The sequence below is a fragment of the Lithobates pipiens genome, unplaced genomic scaffold (genome assembly GCF_037356315.1).
Source record: "Lithobates pipiens isolate NorthernLeopardFrog02 unplaced genomic scaffold, aLitPip1_a1.2 Scaffold_6, whole genome shotgun sequence".
Lineage (NCBI taxonomy): Eukaryota > Metazoa > Chordata > Amphibia > Anura > Ranidae > Lithobates > Lithobates pipiens.
Window position 1 is genome coordinate 7,421,009 of NW_027507881.1, and position 25,800 is coordinate 7,446,808.

The 25,800-nt window shown below is 44.8% G+C and overlaps 1 protein-coding gene across 4 annotated transcripts in view; it reads left to right on the plus strand.

Moving 5' to 3' along the window:
• The window catches only part of LOC143958211 (multiple epidermal growth factor-like domains protein 11), a 970,559-nt gene that overhangs the window by 636,452 nt on the left and 308,307 nt on the right, over positions 1–25,800 (plus strand). For 3 of the 4 annotated variants that reach the window (XM_077467688.1, XM_077467690.1, XM_077467689.1), the window contains exon 9: positions 14,527–14,739. The exons of the other annotated variant lie outside the window; for it this stretch is intronic. In XM_077467688.1, the coding sequence (XP_077323814.1) occupies positions 14,527–14,739 (213 nt within the window). The remainder of the gene's footprint in view (positions 1–14,526; positions 14,740–25,800) is intronic. 4 annotated transcript variants of the gene reach the window in all.

The window sequence follows — 25,800 nt, forward strand, 5'->3', positions numbered from 1 at the left end:
CGAAAACCTTCTCTTGCAATTGGAATGGAAACAGGTTATATATCCTGTGCTGTAAGACAATTTAAAATAGAAAATAACTAATTTGGCCACTAGATGAATTTCAGTATTTTTCCTATAATACGTAGCGCCACCTAATGGCCAAATCCACTGTTTTCCATTTTAAAGCCCAACTTCCAGAATTTAGAAAATCTCCCATTGCAGTGGGGGGGGGGGGGGGGAACAAAACAAATGTAAACAGACTATATCCTGTGCTGTTCAAATGGGAATCATTCATTAAAAAAAATGGAAAATACCTAATTTGGCCACTAGAAGGAGCTGAGAATCATAGGATTTTCCTATAATACTTAGCTCCATCTAGTGTCCGAATGTGGTATTTTACTGCCGGGATTTTCAAAATCTCTTGCAATGGGAAAAATGAGTGTACACAGGCTATAATATCCTGTGATGTAAATCATTGATTTATAATGGAAACTACCATATTTGGCCTCTAGATGGAGCTATGTATTGTAGGAATTTCCTATAATACTTAGCTCCATCTAGTGGCCAAATGCGGTATTTTTCTCTGGGAATTTTCAAAAAACCTTCTCTTGCAATTGGAATGGAAACAGATTATATATCCTGTGCTGTTCAAATGTAAATCAATTTACAATAGATGATACCTCATTTGGCCACTAGATGAATTTCAGTATTATAGGATTTTTCCTATAATACGTATCGCCACCTAATGGCCAAATCCACCGTTTTCCCTTTTTTTTTCCTTTGAAAATATGTTGTTTTGAATATTTTCTAAAATATTTCAATCTCTATCCTCGCACATGTTTTCTAACAACATAACGTTTTCCATTTTAAAGCCCAACTTCAAGAATTTTGAAAATCTCCCATTGCAGTGGGAAAAAAAGAATGTAAACAGGCTATATCCTGTGCTGTTCAAATGTAAATCAATTTAAAATAGAAAACACCTCATTTGGCCACTAGATGGAACCAAGTATTATAAGAAATTCTTTTGATCCTCAACTCCTTCTAGTGGCTAAATGTGGTATTTTTTCAATGCAAAGCCTGACTTTGGGAAGTGTAAAAATCCTCCCTTGCAATGGGGCTGCGCTCCCCGACTGCTGGTTTATTCTAGGAGAAAGTAAAAGCATTTTCACTTACCTGATCCTTTGCTGCCCCCCCCCCCCTCCAACATATGGTGCCTCCCCATGCGCTACAGGTGTACTGTCCCTTGGCGTCATCGCATCCAATGCAGGGCTGGGGACCCTTCTTAATGATGTCAATGCGGGTGCAGCTCCAGTGCGAGGGAATCGTTTTTACATTTCCCAGAATTGGGCTTTAAATCTCACGATTTACATTCAAACACAACAGGATGTAGCCAAATTTACATTCGTTGTTTGGACAGAATGAACATACATGACCTTTCACTATGCAAATGGCTATTTTAATTCTTTCTAAATCAACCCCCTACGGGCATGACTCTGTGAAGGTCGGAGTGCCTCTCGGGGTGATAACGAAGGTTTAACAATGCCATGAAAAAAAAAAGTTTATATATATATATATATATATATTTATATTTATATTTATTTATTTATATTTTATATATTTATTTTATATTTTATTTATTTTGTTTATATTTATTTATTTATTTTATATATTTATATATTTATTTATTGATATTTATTTATTTTATATATTTATTTATATTTTATATATTTATTTATTTATAATTTATATATTTATTTATATTTTATATATTTATTTATTTATATTTTATATATTTATATATTTATTTATTGATATTTATTTATTTTATATATTTATTTATATATATATTTATATTTTATATATTTATTTATTTATATTTATTTATTTTATATATTTATTTATTGATATTTATTTATTTTATATATTTATTTATTTTATATATTTATTTATTTATATTGTATATATTTATTTAATTTATATATATTTATTTATATTTTATATATTATTTTATATATATATATATATATATATATATATATATATATATATATATATATATATATACACACACACACACACACACACCCACACACACACACACACACACACATACATACACAAGTACACCCCTCACATTTCTGTAAATCTTTTCTTCTATCTTTTCATGTGACAACACTGAAGAAATGACACTTGTCTACAATGTAAAGTAGTGAGTGTACAGCTTGTATAACAGTGTAAATTTCCTGTCCCCTCAAAATAACTCAACACACAGCCATTAATGTCTAAACCGCTGGCAGCAAAAGTCAGTACACCCCTAAGTGAAAATGTCCAAATTGTGCCCAAAATGTCAATATTTTGTGTGGCCACCATTATTTTCCAGCACTGCCTTAACCCTCTTGGGCATGGAGGTCACCAGAGCTTCACAGGTTGTCACTGGAGTATGAACTAGCATAATCTTACTAACTTACTAGCATAATCCGTTCCAGGAGAATGCTTGTAAGGCAAAGCACTCGTATATCAAAATGAGTTTCCCCATAGAAGTCAATGAAAACTCAGATAATGTGTTCCAGTGCTACTGCTGGTGTATGCAGTACTGCATGTGGCCAGAGGTGCGGGGGTGTTGGAGACACTCGGAGATGCTCGGAGACACTCGGTAACCATATGTCAGTGCCGTACTCTTTCCATTTTCAGATGATGGATTGAACAGAGCTCAGTGAGATGTTCAAAGCTTGGGAGATTTTTTTATAACCTGACCCTGCTTTATACTTCTCCACAACTTTATCCCTGACCTGTCTGGTGTGTTCCTTGGCCTTCATTATGCTGTTTGTTCACTAAGATCCCCTAACAAACCTCTGAGGGCTTCACAGAACAGCTGTATTTAGTTTAAGTATTGAGATTGTATTGAGATTAAATTACACACATGTGGACTCTATTTACTAATTAGGTGACTTCTGAAGGCAATTGCTTCTCCTAGATTTTAGTTAGGGGTATCAGAGTAAAGGGGGCTGAATACAAATGCCCCCCCCCCCACACTTTTCACATATTTATTTGTAAAAAATGTTGAAAACAATTTATAATTTTCCTTCCACTTCACAATTATGAGCCACTTTGTGTTGGTCTGTCACATAAAATCCCAATAAAATACATTTACCTTTTTTGGGTGTAACATGACAAAATGCGGAAAATGTCGAGGGGGTATGAATACTTATTCAAGGCACTGTATATGTCACATATATTATTTTTTTTCATGGAAATGAATGGGCTGCCCTATGTGTGTGTGTGTTATGTGCACAAAAACGTTTGTTTCAGGCGATCCCAGCTCTGTTTTTATTTGTTGCGATCACAGGAACACGGCGAGGAATTGATAGGATGGATAGGAATTGTTGTCACCTCTTTACTTTTAGATATTATTCAGTCTCAAACTGTAGCAAATTGTAACGAGCAGAATTCATTTTTTTCTTATTTTTTTCATCCTTCGATGATACGTTTCTGGACGGGCGATGTCGTTGAAAGAGTTAACGCGTCACACGGTCCCCCCCGGCTTCCCCTTCTCTGGGCTGGCGGTGTCAGGCGCAGCCATTTGTGTGTTATCTGTGCCAGTTCTCAGCAGGTGTGAGCCGCGCCGGTTGCGCCCCCCCCCCCCCTCTGTTCAGGCAGGAATGAGCGGGGCTCGTGTGCCGGGCACGGCGCGGCGCGGGAGGGCGAGGAGGGCTCAGCGTCTGATACTCCGCACACACACACACAGCCCTCATCAATAGCTCAGACGCACAGAAAGTTCTGTTTATAGAGAGCGAGTGCGGACCCCCCCCCCCTCCCCCTCCAGAGCAAGGCGCAGAGGAGTTTATATAAGGACTAATCTAATTCATATAGAAATAGTCACGTCCTCGTAGCGTCACCTACACGAGGGACCGCCTTCCTGGCGCTCGCTAAAGGTAGAAAGAGTTTAGGCAGAAATATTTATTTTTCTACAAAAATAACCCTCATTAACCACTTAACCTCTGGGAGATTTAAAAACGCAGAGCTGATCAAATACCACCAAAAGAAAACTCTATTTGTGGGAAATAAATTATATCAACTGGCTGCTATGGGGGATCTATCAGGGTGGAGCGCGAGAAAGGAGGCGGTAAATGTGCCATTTACTGGCCCCTTCCTTTTCTTAATGGATAGTCAGTGATCAGTACCGATCACTGTGTTTTTTTTTTTTTTTGTTTTGTTTTTTACTATGCCTCAGTTTATAAATGAACGGGAAGCTCTGTATAGAGTTCTTGCAAAGAAAGTGACTGATGAATCAGTCCTCAATCCCCTTCTCTGTCTCAAAAATGAGACATCAGGGGTCTGTTTAGACCCCTGATATTTCACCAAAGCCCCTAAGGAGGGTTCCTAAAAAAAAAAATAATAATAAAAAAAAATAATAATAATAATAAAAAAACATATATATATATAAAATAAAATGGTAAACAGTAATAAAAAAATAGAACAACAAAAATAAAAAACAAACACTGCTGACACCAGTGGCGGAACTACCAGGGTCACAAAGGATGCACTTGCGACCTGATGAATATGTCCTCAGTCCCCTTCTCTGTCTCAAAAATGAGTGTTTAGACCCCTGATATTTCACCAAAGCCCCTAACGAGCATTTGTAAAAAAATATAAAAAAAAGTAAATAATATAAAATAAAATGGTAAAAAGTAAAAATAAAATAAAACAACAACAACAACAAAAAAAACACTGCTGACACCAGTGGCGGAACTACCAGGGTCACAAAGGATGCACTTGCGACCTGATGAATATGTCCTCAGTCCCCTTCTCTGTCTCAAAAATGAGTGTTTAGACCCCTGATATTTCACCAAAGCCCCTAACGAGCATTTCTAAAAATATATAAAAAAAGTAAATAATATAAAATAAAATGGTAAAATGTAAAAATAAAATAAAACAACAACAAAAAAAAAAAAAACACTGCTGACACCAGTGGCGGAACTACCAGGGTCACAATGGATGCACTTGCGACCGGGCTTTGGCATTCCGCCACTGTGGGGGGACTCCAAGATGGCAGGAAGGTGGCCCGCTGCAGGACGGTAATAAAGGGTCCCATAATGGGAGCAAAATGCGATCAATGTGTGATCAATGGGAAGGGTCGGGGACCAGGGGGGACCCTTCATGACTTCTTGCACCGAGGCCCAGAAGGTTTCTAGTTACACCTCTGATTGGTCCTTTTTGTTTTTTTTGTTTTTTGAAACCAATAGAATATAATGTATTTAAAAAAATAAAAATAATTCATTAGTAACCATAACCAGCACTAAACCCCTATTTCCATCCCAGTTCCATGATGTCACGTGCACATGGCTAGGATTGTATCCAGAAATGACAGTGACATAGAAAACCTTTTGGTGGCCCATTTTACTTCCCTAAGCCAGCAATGATCTCATTATTATCTATCATATTTAGACCTCGTTGACACTGTTTTATATGTTCTTTCTCACCTCTGAGAGCATGGAAGACATGGGAAGTCGGGGTCAGGCGCGGGGTAAGAGGTCCTCCAAAAAAAAGTCCTATTCTGTAATCAGCTCTGATCTCGGTAGGATTAGACTTTGATTCCAGGGCTGATGTAGTTGTAGATTTATCAGTAAGATGAGGATGAGCAAAATCACTTCATATGATGTGGTTAAAAAAAACAAAAAAAAAACAAAAACTGTACAAGCATTTATTGTGTTTCAAAAATATATTCAGGTTGATTTACTAAAGACAAATAGTCTGTTAACTTTACAAAGGAAATTGCACTTAGCTCAGTGAATGTGGTGAAAATTCTCATTGAAAGAAACTAGGAATATACCTATAAAATTTTTTATGCAACGAATATGAATACTGATACCTTTATTTTTATTTATTTTTATTTTTTTTGGTACCTACCGCAACTACTTTGTTTACACTTCAGTTGTCAGCAATGGTACAAAGCATTGAAAAGCTACAAATGGAATAAATGTATTTATTTTTTTTGAGCTTTTTTTTTTTTTTTTTTTTTTTTTCCAATAAAATTTTTTTTTAATTCAAGTTAAATCACATAACAAGCTGAAGAAATCACAGTATGCAATGTAAGAAACAAATAGTGCATAGCAATTATGCTCGTACTCATAGATACAGATATAATTATATAATTATAAATATCTTCTGGTAGCTATAATGTAATCGCGGACTCAAGGTCCGGAACGGCGGTAACAGCTTCCGTGAAAAGAATGAGTACCAGACAAAAAGAGAACAATGTAACAGCACCTATTTAAACAGTACAGTATCCTGTGAACAGATAGTACAACTGCTCTGTAAGGTACATGTTTAACAAGGGGGAAGGGGGGGGGGGGTGAGTTATAGGGGAACAAAGGAGGGTAATGAAAGGGAAAGAGAGAAAAGATAGAAAAGAAATAGAAATAAGTAGTCAAGGAGCAAGACAGCGGTAAAGGCGGTTTTCACACAGAAGTCCACATCCGCGCCCACTGAAATAGGTCAGCAGACACCTAAATAGTCGGTCCACTAAGATCGGGGAACCCATCAACCTGTGGACAAGCTAGCAAATGAGTCCGAATATTTGAACTGGACCCATGGGGACCAGGTATTATGAAATTTTTCAGAGGATTCATTCGCTGTGGCCAGCGTCTCTTCCATTGCGAAAATTCGGTTAACTTCCCGCAACCATTCCCCCACTGATGGGGCTGAGGTCGATTTCCAGTACCTAGGAATCAGGGACTTAGCGGCAATAAGGAGATGCTTCGATAAAGATCTTTTGTATCTGCCAAGAGGCCAATCAGAAATATGAAGCAGGCAGCAAGCCGGTGTCAGAGGTAGGGTCGTATTCGTAATGCGTAAAATCAAGTCGCAAATCTTGCCCCAGAATTCAGAAATCCGGGGGCAATTCCACCATATGTGCAGCATGTCTCCTTTGGCCTCACCGCACCTCCAACAGAGGTCCGTGGAAGCGGGGTACCATCTCTTTACTTTTTCTGGAGTGGCATACCATTGTGACAATAGTTTGTAAGAGTTTTCTTGTAGCCTAGTACTAATAGAGCACTTGTGGGCCAAAATACATGCGTTTTGCCACTGCAGATCCGTAAAGCGAGTCTGGAGGGACGTTTCCCATTGGTCTCTGAAACGCACCGGTTCCGCACTCCCTTGCTGTTGGAGGCATGTGCACATAAGCAAGGTCGTCCTCTCCAGCGGCCCGCCCTCCAAGCAAAGAGTTTCAAAAGGGGTAGGGTCTCTCAGCATCTCTTTCTGTCTCATGGGTGCCATGACATAGTGACGTGCCTGTCTGTAATTCCAGGAGGGGAGCACCCGGGGTTCGGGGCCACCCAGCAAGTCGGCCTGAGAAATAAACTGTCCAGACTGAGTCAGATGTAGAGCCAGAAGGGGTGACGACCCCTTCCAGGCGAATGTACTTGTGTCCACCCCCGGAGGGAAATCCGGGTTGTTCAGCAAGGGGGTCAAAGGTCCTGGTGAAGTAGCAATTGAATACTCTGTAGGATTTATGAAAGGCTTGTAGGGTTGCCCTAATAAGAGGGTGTTGTAACAGATCTGGGGGACATCTAGCCCAGGGTATCCACGGGGAGAATTTTAAAGGAGTGTGGGAACCTGCTTCTTCTAAAGCTACCCAGTCTTTATTTTAAGAAAGACAATGCCAATCTATAACTCTGGCCAAATGTGCGGCATAATAATAAAGCTTAAAATTCGGGAAGCCTAAGCCTCCCGCTGCCTTCGGCCTCATCAACAGGCGAAGGCCAACGCGCGGCCTCCTGCCAGCCCAAACAAATTTCCAGAGCACAGACTGTAATTGTTTAAAAAAGCTGACCGGTACCGTGATTGGTAAGGTACGGAAAAGATAAAGCAGTCTAGGGAGCACCACCATCTTTATTATTGCTGCTCTCCCAAACCACGAGAAGAATTTAAGGGACCATTTCGTTAAGTCAGATTGAATCCGCCTCAGCATGGGTGTAAAATTGCTGGAGAAAGCACTGTCGAGTTGAGAGGGCAGCAAAATTCCCAAGTACTTAAGCGTATTCGCCTCCCATCTAAAGGTGTTATTGGTCTGAGCCTGATCTAAAACCTCGGGCGGGAGTGAAATATTCATGGCTTCTGACTTAGTATAATTAATTTTTAAATTAGAAACATAGCCATAGATAGAGAATGCCTTTAATAGATTGGGGATGGATGCGTGGGGCTGAGTCAAAAAAAAAAACAGATCGTCAGCGTATGCTGCCGTTTTGTAGGATTTAGAGCCGATCTGGAAGCCCGTGATATCAGGATTTTGATTAACGACGCGTATGAAGGGTTCTAATGAGAGTATAAATAGAAGGGGTGACAGGGGGCAGCCCTGTCGCGTCCCATTTTTAATAGTCACCGGTTCTGATAGGGATCCATTGATTTTTAACTGAGCCGTGGGGTTCCTGTACAGGGAGGAGATCCAGGACATCATGTGGGATTTCAGACCTATGTGGGCACAAGTAGCCAACAAATAATCCCACGCGACCCTGTCGAAGGCCTTCTCCGCGTCAGTAGACAGGAGAAGGCCCTCGAGTCCTAATCTGCGGCAGTGGTATGTCAAGTTCAGGGCCTTAATCACATTATCCTTGGCTTCCCTCCCCGGCATGAACCCAACCTGCTCTGGACCGATTATGTGGGGAAGAAAGGGGCGCAGGCGATTCGCGATTATTTTGGCTAGAATTTTTAAATCCAGGTTTAGAAGAGAAATGGGCCTGTAACTTGCACACTCCGATGGGTCCTTGCCTGGTTTAGGGAGCACCGTGATATGAGCTCCCAAAAACGTGGCAGGAATTTGGTGGGGGTCCATAAGAAAGTTAAGTGTTTTTAAAAGTGGGGCTTCCAAACGGTCCCGAATGTCTTATAATAAAGGGCCGACAGCCCGTCAGGCCCCGGGCTCTTCCCGGGCTTGAGATTTTTGATGGTAAGCAATAGCTCCTCTGAGGAAATCGGTTGCTCCAGAGACTCCGCATCCTCAGGGGAGAGCGATGGGAGGCCGCTCTGCTGCAAATAATCCTGAATGATTTGAGCCCTGTCACCCCCCAACTCCCCAGGTTTGTGTTGGTGGGGAATGTCATAGAGTTTTGAATAAAAACGGTGGAAACTCTCCGCAATCTCATCCGTTCTGTTTGTTAGCGGGCCGTCACTGGTTTTAATCGCCATAATGTTGTTAACTAAGGAGGCCTCTTTTAACGCCCTCGCCAAAAATTTCCCCCCCTTATCTCCGTGCTCGTAATAAATTTTGTGCTTAAGGAAAAGCGCGCGTTTACTGCGAGCTTCCAAGATATCTCGGAGCTCGCCGCGTGTCGCCAAAAGTTCTTGTGCTTTTTGAGTGTCCAGAGATTGTTTATGCTGGACCTCCAGACCGGCAATTTTGGCTGAAAGGGTCTTAATCTGTTTTTCGGCTTCCCGCTTGCGGGCAGCCCCTACTCCGATGAGCTCCCCCCTCATCACGCACTTGTGTGCTTCCCAAATTGTTAAGGGGGAGAGATCATCAGAGCTATTCTCAGAAAAATAGTGGCGCAAAACGTCAGTCAGTTTTGGCAGTAGTTCAATATCTAACAACAAGGAAGAGTTCAGGCGCCACATGCATGGCTTCGGCCTGCGATCTGTACGCTCGATACAGAGGGAGGTGGGAGCATGGTCCGAGATTGATTGGATACCTATGTGCGCCTCACTTAACACCGGCAAATCCTTTTGCGTAATAAAAATGTAGTCGATGCGCGCATATTTATCATGGGGTGCTGAGTAGCAAGTAAAATCTTTACCGGACGGGTTTAAGGTGCGCCACGAATCTACCAATGTTACCGAGTGCAAGAGATCCTTGATACGTTTCAAAGTACCGTAAGTCACACTGGATTTGCCCGAAGACGTATCTTGAGAGGGGTTTAGCGGTATATTGAAATCCCCTCCGAGCAAAATACCTCCCTCTGCAAAACCTTTGAGTTCCTCAATAAGGTGTCTGCAAAAAGTTATATGAGCCCTGTTTGGGAAATATACGTTAGCTAGCGTCAACGGAACCGTTCCCCAAGTCCCCTTCAAGAACAGGTACCTACCGTCAGGGTCTACTAGTTGCTGAGTGACCTCGAAACCCGCCGCTTTATGCAGCAAAATCGTGACTCCCTTGGTCTTAGCCAAGGGGTTTGTGGCATGATATGCCATAGGGAAATTTTTATGCCGTAGAGTAGGAATTTTAGTGGACTGGAAATGCGTTTCTTGTAAAAAAACAAACATAGGTTTTACCTTGTTAAGTTCTCTGAGCAAGGAAGAGCGCTTCTCTGGGGTATTCAGACCTCGGACATTGTGAGATATCAGGGTAGGGCCGTGGCCCAGCCCTGAGTACGCCATTGTGTAGGCACTCCACCCTCTCCTCGCCGCCTTGCAACCTGAAAGAAAAAGAAACAGAAAAGGGGGGAAGGCAGAGAAAGAAGAGATTAGGGGAGGGATAAGAGGAGAAGGAAAAAATGAGGGGAAATAGGGATCTAGCCCGTGGGTTCAGGCTATATATCGGGGGAAAAACAAACAAGAATCTGCCTGCAGTACACAAGACTGCAAGCTCTATAATAGGATGTGAGCAGTACCCGTGCGCAATCACGGCACGACACTACTCACTTGCGGGGTAAGTGGGAGGAACTCCGAGCAGAGGATGCTAGGGTACGTCTGAACTATATGCAATCTACAACGTGTACCAAAACAATCAACCAAACTGAGATCCATATAGGAGAGCTAGAATCAGAAGGCCCCGCAGTCCAGCAATTCTGAAAATGAAAACACAAATAAGAGTTCCTTGGCAGTATAAAAAACAGGACTAAATTAAGTATAAATGATTCATAAAACAATAAACGGATCGACACAAGATAAAAACTAGGATATCGACCAGGGGTATAGAAAAACTTCAGGCTGAGTCTCAATAGGCAGTCAATCAGCCGCTCGGACTATAAACTAAAGGCCACAGCCAGCAGCCTCCGGATAGTAGCCCATCCATCTCGAGTTCTGCAAACGGGGAGAGAAGGAGAATGCCAACTAGGCGTCAACGTAGTAGTGGTGAGAGTCCTTAGTATAACAGGGGAAAAAGACAACACGAACAACAGTTACCATGTAATGACCACGGTGTAGGGTAGCAAGGACCATCTCACTGGGTCGAGCAGGTTGCTCAGGGGCAGTCACGCTGTCTAGGAGGGTGAACCGAAAGGGATGAACGGCTCGGGCCTTGGCCTCCAGATTTTCCCACTTTGCTTCTCTTAGGCGGAGGTTTAGCAGGGGGTGAGTGGGGTGTGTTCACAGGACTGCGATCCGTCGGAGGAAGCCTGAACTCCGCATACCAGTCAGGTAGCTCGGTGTACGGGATGTTTAGGGCATTACAAAAGTCTGGCAGCTCTTCCGGCATCCGCAAAACGAATTGCCTCCCATCCAGCGTGGCCTGCAAGGCAAAAGGGAATCGCCACTTGTAAACAATCCCCTTGTTCCTGAGAGCCTCCAGAAGTGGGCGCAACGCCCGCCTGTTGCGCAAAGTGATAGGTGACAAGTCCTGGAACAGGGAGATCTCACTGTCATTAAAGAACACATGTTCATTTTTCCGTGCTTGATTTAGGATCTCTTCCTTCAATGGAAAGCTTTGGAGGCAGCAGACAATATCCCTGGGGGGTGCGGAGTCCGTGGGTTTCACTCTCAGGGCCCTGTGCGCTCGCACCAGATCTATAGGGGTATCAATCGCGTTCTCCAATAAATTGTTAAAAATTGATCTTAGGGCGGAAGGAATTTGTTCGGGGCCCACCGACTCCGGTACCCCCCTCACCCTTAGGTTGCTCCTCCTGCCTCTATTGTCGAGGTCTTCTAAATGACGGTTAATTTCAATCAAATGGGCAGAGTGGGATGCAGCGGTGGCTTCCAGCCTGACTATAGCTCTGTCTCTCCTGCCCTCCGCCCTCTCCATAGTAGTCATCTTTTCAGTCAGTGACAATAGGTCCGCTTTTAAGTCAGTGATTGCAGAAAAGAGAGTAGTTTTGATGTCTGCGGCAATGGAGGTCATATCTCCTAATGTGAGAGGATGATTGGGATGCCCTGATCCGCTTACCGCGTCCTCCGCCGCCGACTGGGACCCGTCGCTGAGTTCTTCCTCCTCGCCTCGTGTCAGTGCCATCTTGGTCGGCGTGTTGCGGCCGGAGCGGGTCTGGGTGGCGAAGATATCCTGGATGCTGCGGGTGCATGAGGGAGCGGAGGGCCGGCCCGATCGTGTCCCCGTGTTGTGGCGCCCTGATTTGCTCATTTTCGCCTGCGGTACTGCCAAGGAGAAGGCTACAGGACTGCGGGTCTCCCGGAGCTCTGGGTTCAGGCAGCCATTCTCCGCGCGCGCCAAGCCACGCCCCTTGAGCTTTTTTTTTATGTGAAATGTGTAAATATATGTTAAAAGGTGCAAAATATTAACAAACAAAGCAATTTTTTTTTTTAATTATTAATAGTTTATAAAATAAAGGTGAACAACAAAAAAATCAGGCAGCAAAATAATTAAATGGAGAAGGAGAATAAGGAGTTAATTAAGGCTGATTAGAGTATATTAAGTGTTAATAAGGGGTTAAATATATATAACATTTATCTATATATATGTGTATATATATATATATATATATATATATATATATATATATATATATATATATATATATATATATATAATATATATTTTTTTTTACTAGGTTGCATTAAACTGGCTTCATCTGGAGATCAATGTTCATCCCTTTGATCTGTAGATGAATAAACAGGAAGATACAAAAAGAAACAATGCTTCTTTTTTTATATTTATTTTAATTTTTTTTTTAATCTTTTTTTTTATATTTCTGTTTCAGCAGCTGAGCAATGTTGTTGATAAACATTGCTCGGTTTCTTATTTTTGTTCTGACAGCTCCAATTGCTGGGACTTCATTTATACTTCAGCTGTCCAATCATGTGCAAGATAAATACACTATGTTGTGAAAAGTATTGGGACGGCTGACTTTACATGCAGGTGACCTCTAATGCCATCCCAGTCTTAGTCCGTAGGGTTCAATATTGAGTCGGCCCACCCTTTGCAGCTATAACAGCTTCAACTCTTCTGGGAAGGCCGTCCACAAGGTTTAGGAGTGTGTCTATGGGGATGTTTGACCATTCTTCCAGAAGTGCATTTGTGAGGTCAGGCACTGATGTTGGATGAGAAGGTCCGGCTCGCAGTCTCTGCTCTTAGGCTCCATGCACACTGGGCTTAAAAAAACTCCGGTCCCCCGGCAGATAAAAAACGATCATATAGAGCTTTTTTGTAGTAAGTTTGCATTTTTTCTGCCAGAAAGTTCCAATCAGGAACACAAAGCAGAATGTTTTTTTTTCCTGACGCTAAACATTGAGCTTAAAATATGCATGTAGTCGTCCTAATGTGCATGGACACACATTGAGCTGCTTCTACAGGCAGGAAACAAAACTCCAGTAGAAGCAGCGATTTTTAAGCCGGTGTGCATGCAGTCTAATTCATTCCAAAGGTGTTCTGTCGGGTTGAGGTCAGGACTCTGTGCAGGCCAGTCAAGTTCCTCCACCCCAAACTCACTCATCTATGTCTTTATGGATCTTACATTGTGCACTGGTCCAAATCATTTGGTGGAGAAGGATTATGGTGTGGGGGTTGTTTTTTAGGGGTTGGGCTTGGCCTCTCAGTTCCAGTGAAGGAAACTCTTAAGGCGTCAGCATACCAAGACATTTTGGACAAACATTGTGGACGGCCTTCCCAGAAGAGTTGAAGCTGTTGTAGCTGCAAAAGGCGGGCCAACTCAATACTGAACCCTACGGACTAAGATCGGGATGCCATTAAAGCGGAGCTCCACCCAAAAATGGAACTTCAGCTTTTCCGGTTCCTCCCCCACTCCGGTGTCACATTTGGCACCTTTCAGGGGGGGGGGGGGAGAGCAGATACCTGTCTAATACAGGTATTTTGCTCCCACTTCCGGGCATAGATACCCGTGCCACCCGCGGGTATCTACGCCACTTCCCCCCCAGCTGTCCTTTGGGATGCCAGAAGACAGCAGGGACAGTGGGATAGCACATGTGCAGTAGGGAACCAGGAAGTGTTGCCGCAAGGCTTCACTTCCTGATCCCCTTACCGAGGATGGCAGCGGCAGCACCCGACAGCCGGGTATACAGGGATGGATCTGCTTCGGGTGCCGACATCACGGGTGCCCTAGACAGGTAAGTGTCCTTATTTTAAAAGTCAGCAGCTGCAGTATTTGTAGCTGCTGACTTTAAAAAAATCTGCAGAACTCCGCTTTAAAGTTCATGTGTGTGAAGGCAGGTGTCCCAATACTTTTGACAACCTAATGTATTTTTCTTGCACATGATTGGACGTTGAAAGCCAGCAGAGTTTCACCTTATTCACTAAAATAAGTGCAAATTCCCTTGCAAAGTAAACACTTTATTTTCCTTTAGTAAATCAACCCCATTGATCCAATAGGAAGACCAATGACGCTGTTCCCATGCCATTAACTCTTCTCGCTCTGTACTCTGCAGGTGCCAGGAGGAGTGCCCCATAGGTACATATGGTTACCAATGTACAGAACGGTGCGACTGTCAGAACGGAGCCAAGTGTTACCACATCAATGGGGCCTGCTTGTGTGAGCCGGGCTTTAAAGGCATCCTCTGTGAGGAGCGAGTGTGCGCAGAAGGACTGTACGGCCTCAAGTGTAACAAGAACTGCCCCTGTAACCTGACCAACACCCGCAGGTATGGACCGTGTGTGTTCTAGAATTATCATTCCTGAGTTCTGAAAGTAAAGATGACCTGAGTTTCCATTGCTGACCTCTCCCACTGAATATACTAAACACCTGACTGATCCAGTGGCTTCAATGAAGTATGCTGGGCAGGAGTTCTAACTTCACTGGCTGCATACTTGTTCAAGACCAATAATTGAAAATAGGTTAAAGCCAGGGACAAGCAGGCAAATGGCATTTGTGAAGGTCAACAATGGCTACCAACATGTTTCTCCCCATACAGGTTTTCTCAAATGTCACATAAGTCTGGTGTAGCGCCTCTAGTATGTGTGCCAGATGTAGATATGTTTGTTGTTAATGTAGGTAAAAAATTATTTTAGCTTAGGTCTAGGCTTGAGCTATGAATCTGGATCAGGGCTCAGTGACTCGGGGCTGCATGACTCATCCTAGCAGCCTCTCTGATGCCTCCCTCTATTTTCTGGGACAATGGAGAATGTTCTAGACCTAGTGGGTGGAGGTTAGGAGGAGCTGAGGTCTTCAGCCAATCCCCAGTGAAGGGCTAGTAGAGGGCAGGCCACTTCATAAATAGGCATGAGTCATGCCAGCGGGGCCAGTCGGGTGGGAGATGGAGATATAGTGCTAAGGAGGCTGTCGGTGGTCCGGGCTAGGGTGCTGACACCAACAATGAGGCACCATTCCTTCCACTGACACCAATGGTGGAGCACTATTCAGCCTACCGACCAACAATGAGGCACCATTCCTTCCAGTGACACCAACGGTGGAGCTTTATTCAGCCTACCGATACCAACAATGATGCACCGTTCCTTCCAGTGACACCAACAGTGGTGCACTATTCAGCCTACCGATACCAACAATGAGGCACCATTCCTTCCACTGACACCAACGATGGAGCACTATTCAGCCTACTGATACCAACAATGAGGCACCATTCCTTCCACCGACACCAACAATGGAGCACTGTTCAGCCCACCAGCACTAACAATGGGACATTATTCTTTCCACTGACACCAACGGTGGAGCACTATTCAGCCTACCGACCAACAATGAGGCACCATTCCTTCCAGTGACACCAACGGTGGAGCTTTATTCAGCCTACCGATACCAACAATGATGCACCGTTCCTTCCACTGACACCAACGGTGGAGCACTATTCAGCCTACCGACCAACAATGAGGCAACATTCCTTCCAGTGACACCAACGGTGGAGCTTTATTCAGCCTACCGATACCAACAATGATGCACCATTCCTTCCACTGACACCAACGGTGGAGCACTATTCAGCCTACTGATACCAACAATGAGGCACCATTCCTTCCACCGACACCAACAATGGAGCACTGTTCAGCCCACCAGCACTAACAATGGGACATTATTCTTTCCACTGACACCAATAATGGCTCATAATTCCTCTCACTGATATAAACAATTGAGCCCCAATACCAGTGATGGGTTACTATCCTACTGACCCAAAGGCGCTATTTTTTTTTTTTTTACTCCCTAAGACCACCAAGCCTGAGACATTGTCTACTCCCACTCCCACTGTTTAGCCCCCCCCCCTCCCCCTAAAGTCTGATGGACAGCAAACTGGCCCTTTTTTTCTTTTTAGAAAGTTTGGAGACTCCTTCTCCGGAGGAACCCTTAAAATAATTCTCACAACCCCGGAAGTCCTTACCAAAACAAATTCATCAGGGGCAATGGAAAAAATGCCCCTTTCTTTGGGAGTCAGTGGAAAGAAAACCCTCCTTATAATGGCGAACAGAATGCAAATAGGGTTGCCACCATAACCCTTTAAACCCAAACACATATTAATTACACAGGTTGTGTGGCTGATCGAGGTGGTAGTTAAGCTCACCTAGTGCCTGCATTAAATTAGCCTCAGAACCTGTGTAGCTCATATGTGTTTGGGTTTAAAGGGATGAGGTGGCAACCCTAATGCCGCGTACACACGAGCGGACTTTTCAACATCCAAAGTCCGACGGACTGAGTCCGTCAGACTATTCAATCGTGTGTGGGCTGCAACAGACTTTTGACTCGCCAAAGTCCGAAGGACTTTAGAATATGGAACATGCTTCAAATTTTCCCGACGGAACTCCGCCGGACCCGGTCCCTTCGAAAACTCCGCTCGTGTGTATGCTATTCCAACGGACTAAAACCGACGCTAGGGCAGCTATTGGCTACTGGCGATGAACTTCCGTATTCGAATCCAGTCGTACGTCATCACGTTCGAATCCGTCTGAGTTTAGTGTGATTGTGTGTGGCCAAGTCCGCTCCGCCGAAAAGTCCGTCAGAACTCCGTCGGAACTCCGGCAGAACTCCGACGGAACTCCTTCGGAAGTCTGTCGGACATAAGTCCGCTCGTGTGTACGGGGCTTAAATGCAACCATTACAGAAAGCCAAAAAGACTTTGGTGCCATGCTGCTGGTTCTGCCAAGTGGCATTGGTCTGGGAATTAGGCAGGCATCGGCATCAGATGGGATGACGGTCAATCAGTCCCAGCTCCAGAAACCCAAAGCAACCTCTGGAAGAACCTTAAGGTTTCACGGAATCTTGAATGAGAATGGCTTCTGTAGACAGCCTATTGCTTTTAAAAGGACTCTCATAAACGTAGAGTACATTGAAAACGGCATATTATACATAAGGATTGTTCACAATGAGCTGGTCTCTTTCACATTCATATTTAAAAAACATTAAACAGACTATATATAGTTCTCCTTTAAGCTGCCCATACATATGCAGTGCGGTGTTGCTCCGCAGAATCTGAATTAAACAGATCACAACAGTTAACCGAAAAACACCTGGCGGAAAAATCAAACCGACACGTTGAAAAATGATTGTTCCAATTACCTGGGGCTGCCCATAGAGAGACGTACAGTGGATGGGCATGGAGGACAACAAAGGAATCTTCTTTTATAAAATAATTAGATGCAGAGGCGTAACTAAAAGCCAGGTTCAAAATCTGAACAATGGGCTTCCAAAATTTCATGCAAAGCCACTTGAATGTTCTGCTTAACTCCTGGCTTGATAATATATAATTATGTGGTAGTACAGTATATTATTTTCAGTATTATTATCATACACACAGTGCAGTTACAATACAATTCAATACAGAAGGGTTACAAGGGCCCTGCTCATGAGAGCTTACAATCTAAGGGTAAAAAGAAGTGATTCAAAAGGTAGTAACTGTGCGGGGAGGAGTTTGAGACAGTAAAATGCGTTTTTTGGGAGGAGACGGGATGGGCTTCTCTGAAGAGAAGGTTTCAGGGATCGCTTAAAGGTGGACAGAGAAGGAGTTAGCCCTTGTACACATGGTCGGAGATTCCGACGGAATGTGTCCGATCGGACCGTTTTTTGATAATCCGACTGTGTGTGGTCTTCATCGGACTGTTTCCGTCGGAGTATCCGACCGACAAAGTTTTCCAACTTGTCGGTAAAATTTTCCGACAACATGAACCGATCGGACTTTGTCCGATCATGTGTAGAGAATTCCGATCGGACAAAGTGCCACGCATGCTCAGATCAAATTCCTACACCAAAGCTATTGGCTACTAGCCTGAACGTAGTCCCGTCGTGACGAAATAACATCATCACGTTCTGAACAATCGGATTTTCCGACAACTTTGTCCGACCGTGTGTATGCGACAGTTTCGGACAAAATCCGACGGATTTGGTTGTCGGAATGTCCGACCGTGTGTACAAGGGCTAACAGTAGCTGGTCAGATTTGGGTAAAGAGTTCCAGAGGGAGAGGCTCCTGGAGACAAGCATGGGAGGAGGTAACAAAGGACCTAGAGATTAGGAGGCCTTGGGAGGGGCAAAGAGAAATTTCCAGTTGATATTTCGAGATGAGGTTGGGGATGTAGCTCTGGGAAGGGTCCTTTTTATGTCGTTTATATTTTGAAATGTATTAACTGAGCGACTGAAAGACATCGAAGGGATTGAAAGATTGGGGGTGGCAGATGCTGGGTTGGTTGGTAATAGGGATGAGTTAAGGTTCGGGCCAAGCTCGCAGGAAACTGTCAAATGATAGTAAGTCGCCAGCCCAGTCAGTTGACACATGGCTATACCGGACAATGTCGTTGGCCAAATCTGGCCAGGTGCCCAGATTAGGTCAATGATGTCACCACCACCCCCCCCCCCCCCCTTTTTATGTGTGGCTAGGTGGTTGGGAATTCCCTGGATACAGCTGAATAAACAAGTGGCCCGCTGCCATGTGAATGCTTCCTGCAGGTGTAGCTCAACACTATTACCAATTGCTCAGTATGTACCACCCCTTTCTGTCAATCCCTCAATCTGGCCTGACCTTTGGCTCAACCATATTACCAACTGATCAGCATTTACCAACCCTCTCGGCCAATCCGTCAGCTTGGCCTGAACCTTAGCTCAACACTATTACCAACTGCTCAGCATCTACTACCCATCTCGGCCAATTTGTCTAGCTGGCCTGAACATTAACTCAACACTATTACCAACGGCTTAGCATCTACCACCCATCTTGGCCAATCCATCAACTTGGCCTGAATCTTAGCTCAACATTATTACCAACTGCTTAGCATCTACCACCGATTTCAGTCAATCCTTAAACCTGTCCTGAATCTTAGCTCAACACTGTTACCAACTTCTAAGCATCTACCACACATCTCAGGCAAATCTCTCAACTTGTCCCGAACCTTAGCTCAACACTATTACAAACTGCTCAGCATATACCACCCATCTCTGCCAATCCCTCAACCAGGCCCGAACCTTAGCTCAACACCATTACCAACTGCTCAGCATCTGCCACCCTCTCCGCCTTTCCCTCCCCCCAGCCTGAACTTTAGCTCATCACTAGTGGCTAAGGTGTATGAATCTGGCAGCAGCATCTTCATAGACTCCAAAGGCCTATTGGAGACTCATAATCCTCTTTGCAGGGGGGGCATGGTTTTAAGAATGTCATGTGGGCATGTAGCTATTGTGGGGTAGAAGAAATTCTGTGGCCATGCTCCACATGTAGGCCAGTAAACACAGGCCTTGTACACACTGCCTTGGCGAGGCAAAATTGGTAAAAACAGGTTGCACTTGGCATGCGGTACCACCACCAAACTCAACCCATTCAAGTAAATGTAGAAAGAAAACAATACCCACGCTCAACCACAAAAACTGTTTCTTGTGTCCGAGAACCAGTGCTCTGGCTTAGGTGCCTCCACACTCCAATAGTAGCACTTGTAGTAAAGTCAAGCCAGCTACTTGATACCAACCATAAAATGCAAGTCTTTACTGGCTACATAATGGAACACATCTGTAACAAGCTAACGCTTTTCGGGAGGAGGCTACTATAGCCCAAACGGTTGTTACAGTTGTGTTCCATTGTGTAGCCAATAAAGACTTGCATTTTATAGATGGTACTGAGTAGCTTGACCTTACTATACATTGAAGTGAATGGTGCTGCAACTGCGCTACAACAGCGTGTTAGGCATACAGCTGCAGTCAGGGGCAGACTGACAACTCATGGGGCCCCCAGGCAGTAGGAGAGTATGGGGCCCCCAGACAATCAGAGATTATGGGGCCACACAGTATACACACACACACACAGTATACACATACATGTACACACAGTATACGCATACATCTACACACAGTATACACATACATGTACACACAGTATACATAGACATGTTTCTATTGGCTGAGAAGGTACTGGAGAGGTGGGGAAGCTATAATCTCTGGATTTTTAGACCAAAAGTATGTCGATAAGGGACATTTCAGAGACAGATGTAAAAAAAACACAGATTTTTACATACTGTCCCTGGTTTTACTGAGGCTGGCAACCCTGATGGGGCCCCCTAGTGGCCCAGGGCCCCCGGGCAGTGCCCGAGGGGCCGAATGGTCAATCCGCCCCTGGCTGCAGTAGAATGAGGAGGCATCACCAGCACTACTTTGCAATCGTATACACTTTTTTCAGGGCAATGCACATTAGTCAAGAAGGCCCATGATTTGGGGCCATGCAGGGTCAAAACAACGTAGTGACAAAGTGTATATGATTGCAACAGAGTGCTGGTGACGTCTCATCATTCTACTATGGTTTATCTGGAACCATCTACTATTTTCACTGTGAGCACCAATCTGTCACCAAGGTTGAGCACGCTAAGGAGTGTAGTCCTCATCTTCTGACTGATGTGATCTCTCAGGCGTGCAAATTGCAGCACCGGAGGCTTTCGATGGTTAACATAGGCATTATGGAGGTAATAGATCACTTCTGAGCCGACCCCGTCAAATGCCTCTGATCCACCGTGGATCGCTTTTCAGAGACCTTCTTGTGCTGCTTTTTCCTTCCCCCATTCTGAGGGATTACGAGAGACTAATACCAAGTCCTATTCAGGTACCCAAGTCCTATTCATCTCCACGGAGTTCCGCTTTTAAAAGAAATTATCCACTGAAGAAATACTCAACAGCGAGATATAAATGACGTACCATTCGATTTTAGACACCAATGTGACACTATATACATTTCCCAAAAATCCAAGAAAACACGAAAAGGTGTTTTTATATTTCAGTATGGTGGGTGGATGGGAAGTTATTTTGGCCGGAGAGGGTTGTATGAATTTCTCCGGATCTGCCTAGCTCAGCTGTTTTGAAATTGGCTTTGGCTATGGGTATTTCAGAACCTCTGATGCCGTGTACACACGACCGGACTTTCCAGCAGACCAGGTCAGACGGTCTTCCCGATGGACTTTCGGCAGAGGTCCGTCTGACTTTCCGAACGAACGGACTTGGCTACACACGATCGGACTAAGTCCGTTCGAAAGTCTGTTTGTTTTGAACGTGATGACGTACGACGGGACTAAAAAAGGAACTTCAATAGCCAGTAGCCAATAGCTTCCCTTGCGTTGTATTTGGTCCGTCGGACCAGCACACAGACGAACCGTTTTCCCGATAGGAATTGAGTCTCTCGGACAGATTTGAAACATGTTCTATTTCTAGGTCCGTCGGTTTTTTTTTTGGTTTTTTTTTACAAAAAACGATCGAATTAGACCACACACGATCGGGTTGTCCAACGTACTGATTCCGTCAGACCTAGTCTGCCGGAAAGTCCAGTCGTGTGTATGCGGCATGACGCTAGTAGATAATGTCGCGGTTGACTCCGGGTGTACATATAGGATTTCCTTTACAATGCTGCTGTAACTGAAGGAAGGTTCTCCACACTCACATACCATTAGATACACTCTGCCATGTAATGTATCTAATGCTGCGTACACACGGGCGGACTGTATGGCGTACTTAGTCCGTCGAAACACATTTCAGAGGACAGTCCGCTCGTGTGTGGGCTTCAGCGGACTTTTTCAGCGTGCAGTCCGGAGTACTAAGAATTTCGGATTTTTCGAAATTCTGTCCGTCATACTTTGGTTTCAGCGGACAATCCGCTCGTCATTATGCTAGTCGGACGGACTAAGAATGACGCATGCCCAGAAAAGATTTACACGGCGGAAGGGTGCATTGCTGTGTATTGGACTTCCTATTTCTAGTCCCGTCGTACGTGCTGTACACGTCATCACGCAAGCTTTCGAAGGACTGTTTGGGTATCCGTGTGTGGTCAAGTCCGTTCAGTGGAAAGTATGACGGACTGTCCGTCGGATTGTATGACGGACTAAGTACGCCATACAGTCCGCTCGTGTGTACGCGGCATAACCAGAATATACATGACATGGAGAATTGATGCTAAAAAATAGAGGAAGGTTACCATTTTCAGACACAAACGCCCTTATTAATAGGACAACGTAGAGAGGCCATCTTTAATATTGATTGGACCCTGGGCAAAACTTTTCTTGGGTCCCCCCCCCATGCGGTTTTGCTCTCCACCTGCTCTGAGACATACAATAAATAGCAGCTAGACTCAAAATCAGTTTACTGAATCAGATTAGGCAGCTATTGCGATTGGTTGCCAGAGGATACAGTACCATTACCGCTCACTGACTGGTTGCTAGAGGTTACAGCACACATTACAGCTCACTGGTTAGTTGCTAGAGGTTACAGCACATGATTTCTGCTTGTTGATTGGTTGCTAGAGATTACTGTGGATATGACCTCAGAGGGGTATGATATACATATCAATGCAACCGGCCGCCGCTATTATATATGAATGCCGCCACTATTTACATATGAGTGCCGGTGATTTAAATGTAAACACAGGGTCTGAAGGTGAGTCATCTGTACACAACAATAGGGCAGAGCTGAGCAGCATTAGTAGCAGCACTTCACACTGAGATATCGGGACACAGCACAGGATTAAAACCTCAAGTGGCGAAGGACTTTAAACCAGGATAGATGGCAAGTATGAGGCAGCTGCTTTGGGCCCCCACAACAATGACAGGGTCCAGGGCAGCTGCCCCTTTTGACCTGCCTTAAAAACCTGCCCTGCTAACAACCCAGAGCATCCATCAGATTTCCATTGATTGTAGTCGATTTATTGAAAAATTAAATGTCTTTGGACAACCAAGGTACGTTTATAAACGTCCTGGTATTCCAGGGGTTTAGACAAGCTCGCAGCTGCCGCAGGATCCTTGAGTTTGGTACTGATTTGTTCATCCGGCTCCCAGCTTTCAATTAAAAGTGTAAAAGTGATCTGGGTGGCTGTAGAGGGTTTGTGAAGCGCCTCCACCAAACTCGCTGAATGAAAAAATAATAATAAATTACTCCGGCAATACAAAAATGTGAACAAATGGTGTGAACCCCCCTCCCACCATTCCATACCAGGCCCCTTGGGTCAAGTATGGATTTTAAGCTGAACCCCGTGCCAAAATATAAATAAAAAGGTGTGTGGTCACCCCCAAAACCCATACCAGACCCTCAGCTGAGCATGCAGCCTGGCAGGCAAGTAAAGGGGAGGAGGAGTGAGTGCCCTCCCCTTCTAAAACATACTAGGCCACATGCCCTCAACATTGTACCCCTACACATTCACCCAAAAAAAGTGTCAAAAAAGAAATAAAAAACATACACAGTTTTTACAATTCTTTTATTAAAAATAAAAAAACAATGTCCCCCGATGTAGATCCATTGACGTCCGCCGCACCTCTGGACCCCCAAAAAAAAGCCTGTAAAGAAGGCTACCGCTGTCTGCCTGCTCCACCATGTGAAGTTCTTAAATAGGTGAGGGGCGGATCCACCTGTCGATGTCACCTGGTGGCACCGCCCCTGTGACGTCACTGACTGGTGCATGCTGGGCCGGTGACATCACAAGGGGCGGTGCCACTAGGGGACGTCACTGGGTGGCCCCATCCCTTGCCTATTTAAGAACTGTCACATTGCGGAGCAGGCAGATGGCTGTTGTAGGCGGAGCTTCTTCTTTTTTTTGGGGGGGGGGGTCTGGCAGTGCAGCGGGCTTCATGACTGATGATTGATCTACATCGGAGGACATTGTTTTTTATTTTTAATAAAGGAATTGTCAAAAACTGTGTGTGGGGTTTTATTTCCTTTTGACACTTTTTTTTGGTGAATGAGTAGGCGTACAATGTATCTCCTACTCTTTCACATGGGGGGGGGGGGGGCATGCAGGGCTCAAGTCCAGCGGGAACGCATGGGAACGGAGTTCCTGTACTTTTTCCATAGCAGGAACTCAGTTCCCTTTAGCAGGACTGGCCTTTGAACAGCGGCGGGCTGAGCTGGGAGGGCAATCTGCTGCGCTGCATTCTGGGAGTTGTAGTCCGGACCACGCTCAAGTTCCTGATGGCGGTGGGTGGAGAATGGAGAGAAGTGAGCAACGCAGGAGGAAACTAAAACTCCTGAGTCCCAAACACCGGCTGTGAGTGTCCTGGTGTAATGGCAAACGTCGTAGGATCGGCATGCCTGGTGTGTGATGTCACAGGTGTGCCCCATTCCACTCTCCTTCCCAATTCCTCCTCCTTCACCCCGCTGCCGCACACATCTCCACTACTACCGATACCACCTAGCCTCCGCTCTACGGGGCCACCGCTGACACCTCATGGTCAACGAAGGAACAGCACCACACCGCTGTCAGCTCATCACCTCGCTGACAGGTTAGTTGAGATCTCACCAGCCCCCACTCGTCCAGGAACTGGAAATTACTGGGGGGGGGGGGTGAAGGGGGGCAGAGGACATTACTGGGGGGGTGAAGGGGGCAAAGGACATAACTGGGAGCGGGAGTGAAGGGATGTTACTGGGGGGGGCGTGAAGGGCACAGAGGACATTACGGGGGGGGGGACGGAGTGAAGGATACAGAGAACACTAGGGGGCAGAGTGAAGGGGGCAGAGTTCCCGGCATTGCCCTTTACATAAGAGTCTGCAGGATTCCCCCTTACACTGCAAGGGGGAACTCTGCGGACCCTGATGTAAAGGCGATATACACACATTTTGTATTTTTGAGGTGGGGGGTGGGGGATCTTGGGTGAGTTCCTTTCCTTTTTTTCCCAGGACTTGACCACTGGGGGCATGATCTATGGGCCTCTTTGTTAAAGGGGGCTTCCATATTCCGATATGCCCCCCGCTCCCAGAGACCCCCACACCCAGGGTTGTGGGGAAGAGGCCCTTAATCCCATCACCATGGGGACAGCTTGCTTTGGGGTGGGGGGCAGAGACTCCCCTGCCCCAAAGCACCCCCCATGTTGAGGGCATGTGGCCTGGTATGGTTCAGGAGGGGTGCGGGCCATATGGTATGGATTTTGTGGGGGATCTCACGCCATTTTTTTTTTTTTTTACATTTTGTCAGGGAGTTCCCCTTAAAATCCCTGCAACGTTTTATTTCACTTTTTTTTTTTACCGGCAAATGTTTTTTTTTACATTCAGTTGTCAGCAGGGAAGCCCGCTGACAGCTGATGACTCATCCGTTGTTAAGGACACGGCAGCTGCCTTCTCTGCCCCGCTCCTTAACAACCAGCAGCATATTAGAAGAAATATTACAAAAGAGTGATTGAAAAAGTCCAGGATCTGCTGCTGATTGGTGAAAAAGTCTGGTGATACTATTTATAGTATTTTTTGCCTACACCTGTGTTAGACCCTCAGTGATAAACCTAATTCTAATTAGTCTTTGTTAAAAAACAAAGTGATAAGGTGTAGAAACTATGTTAT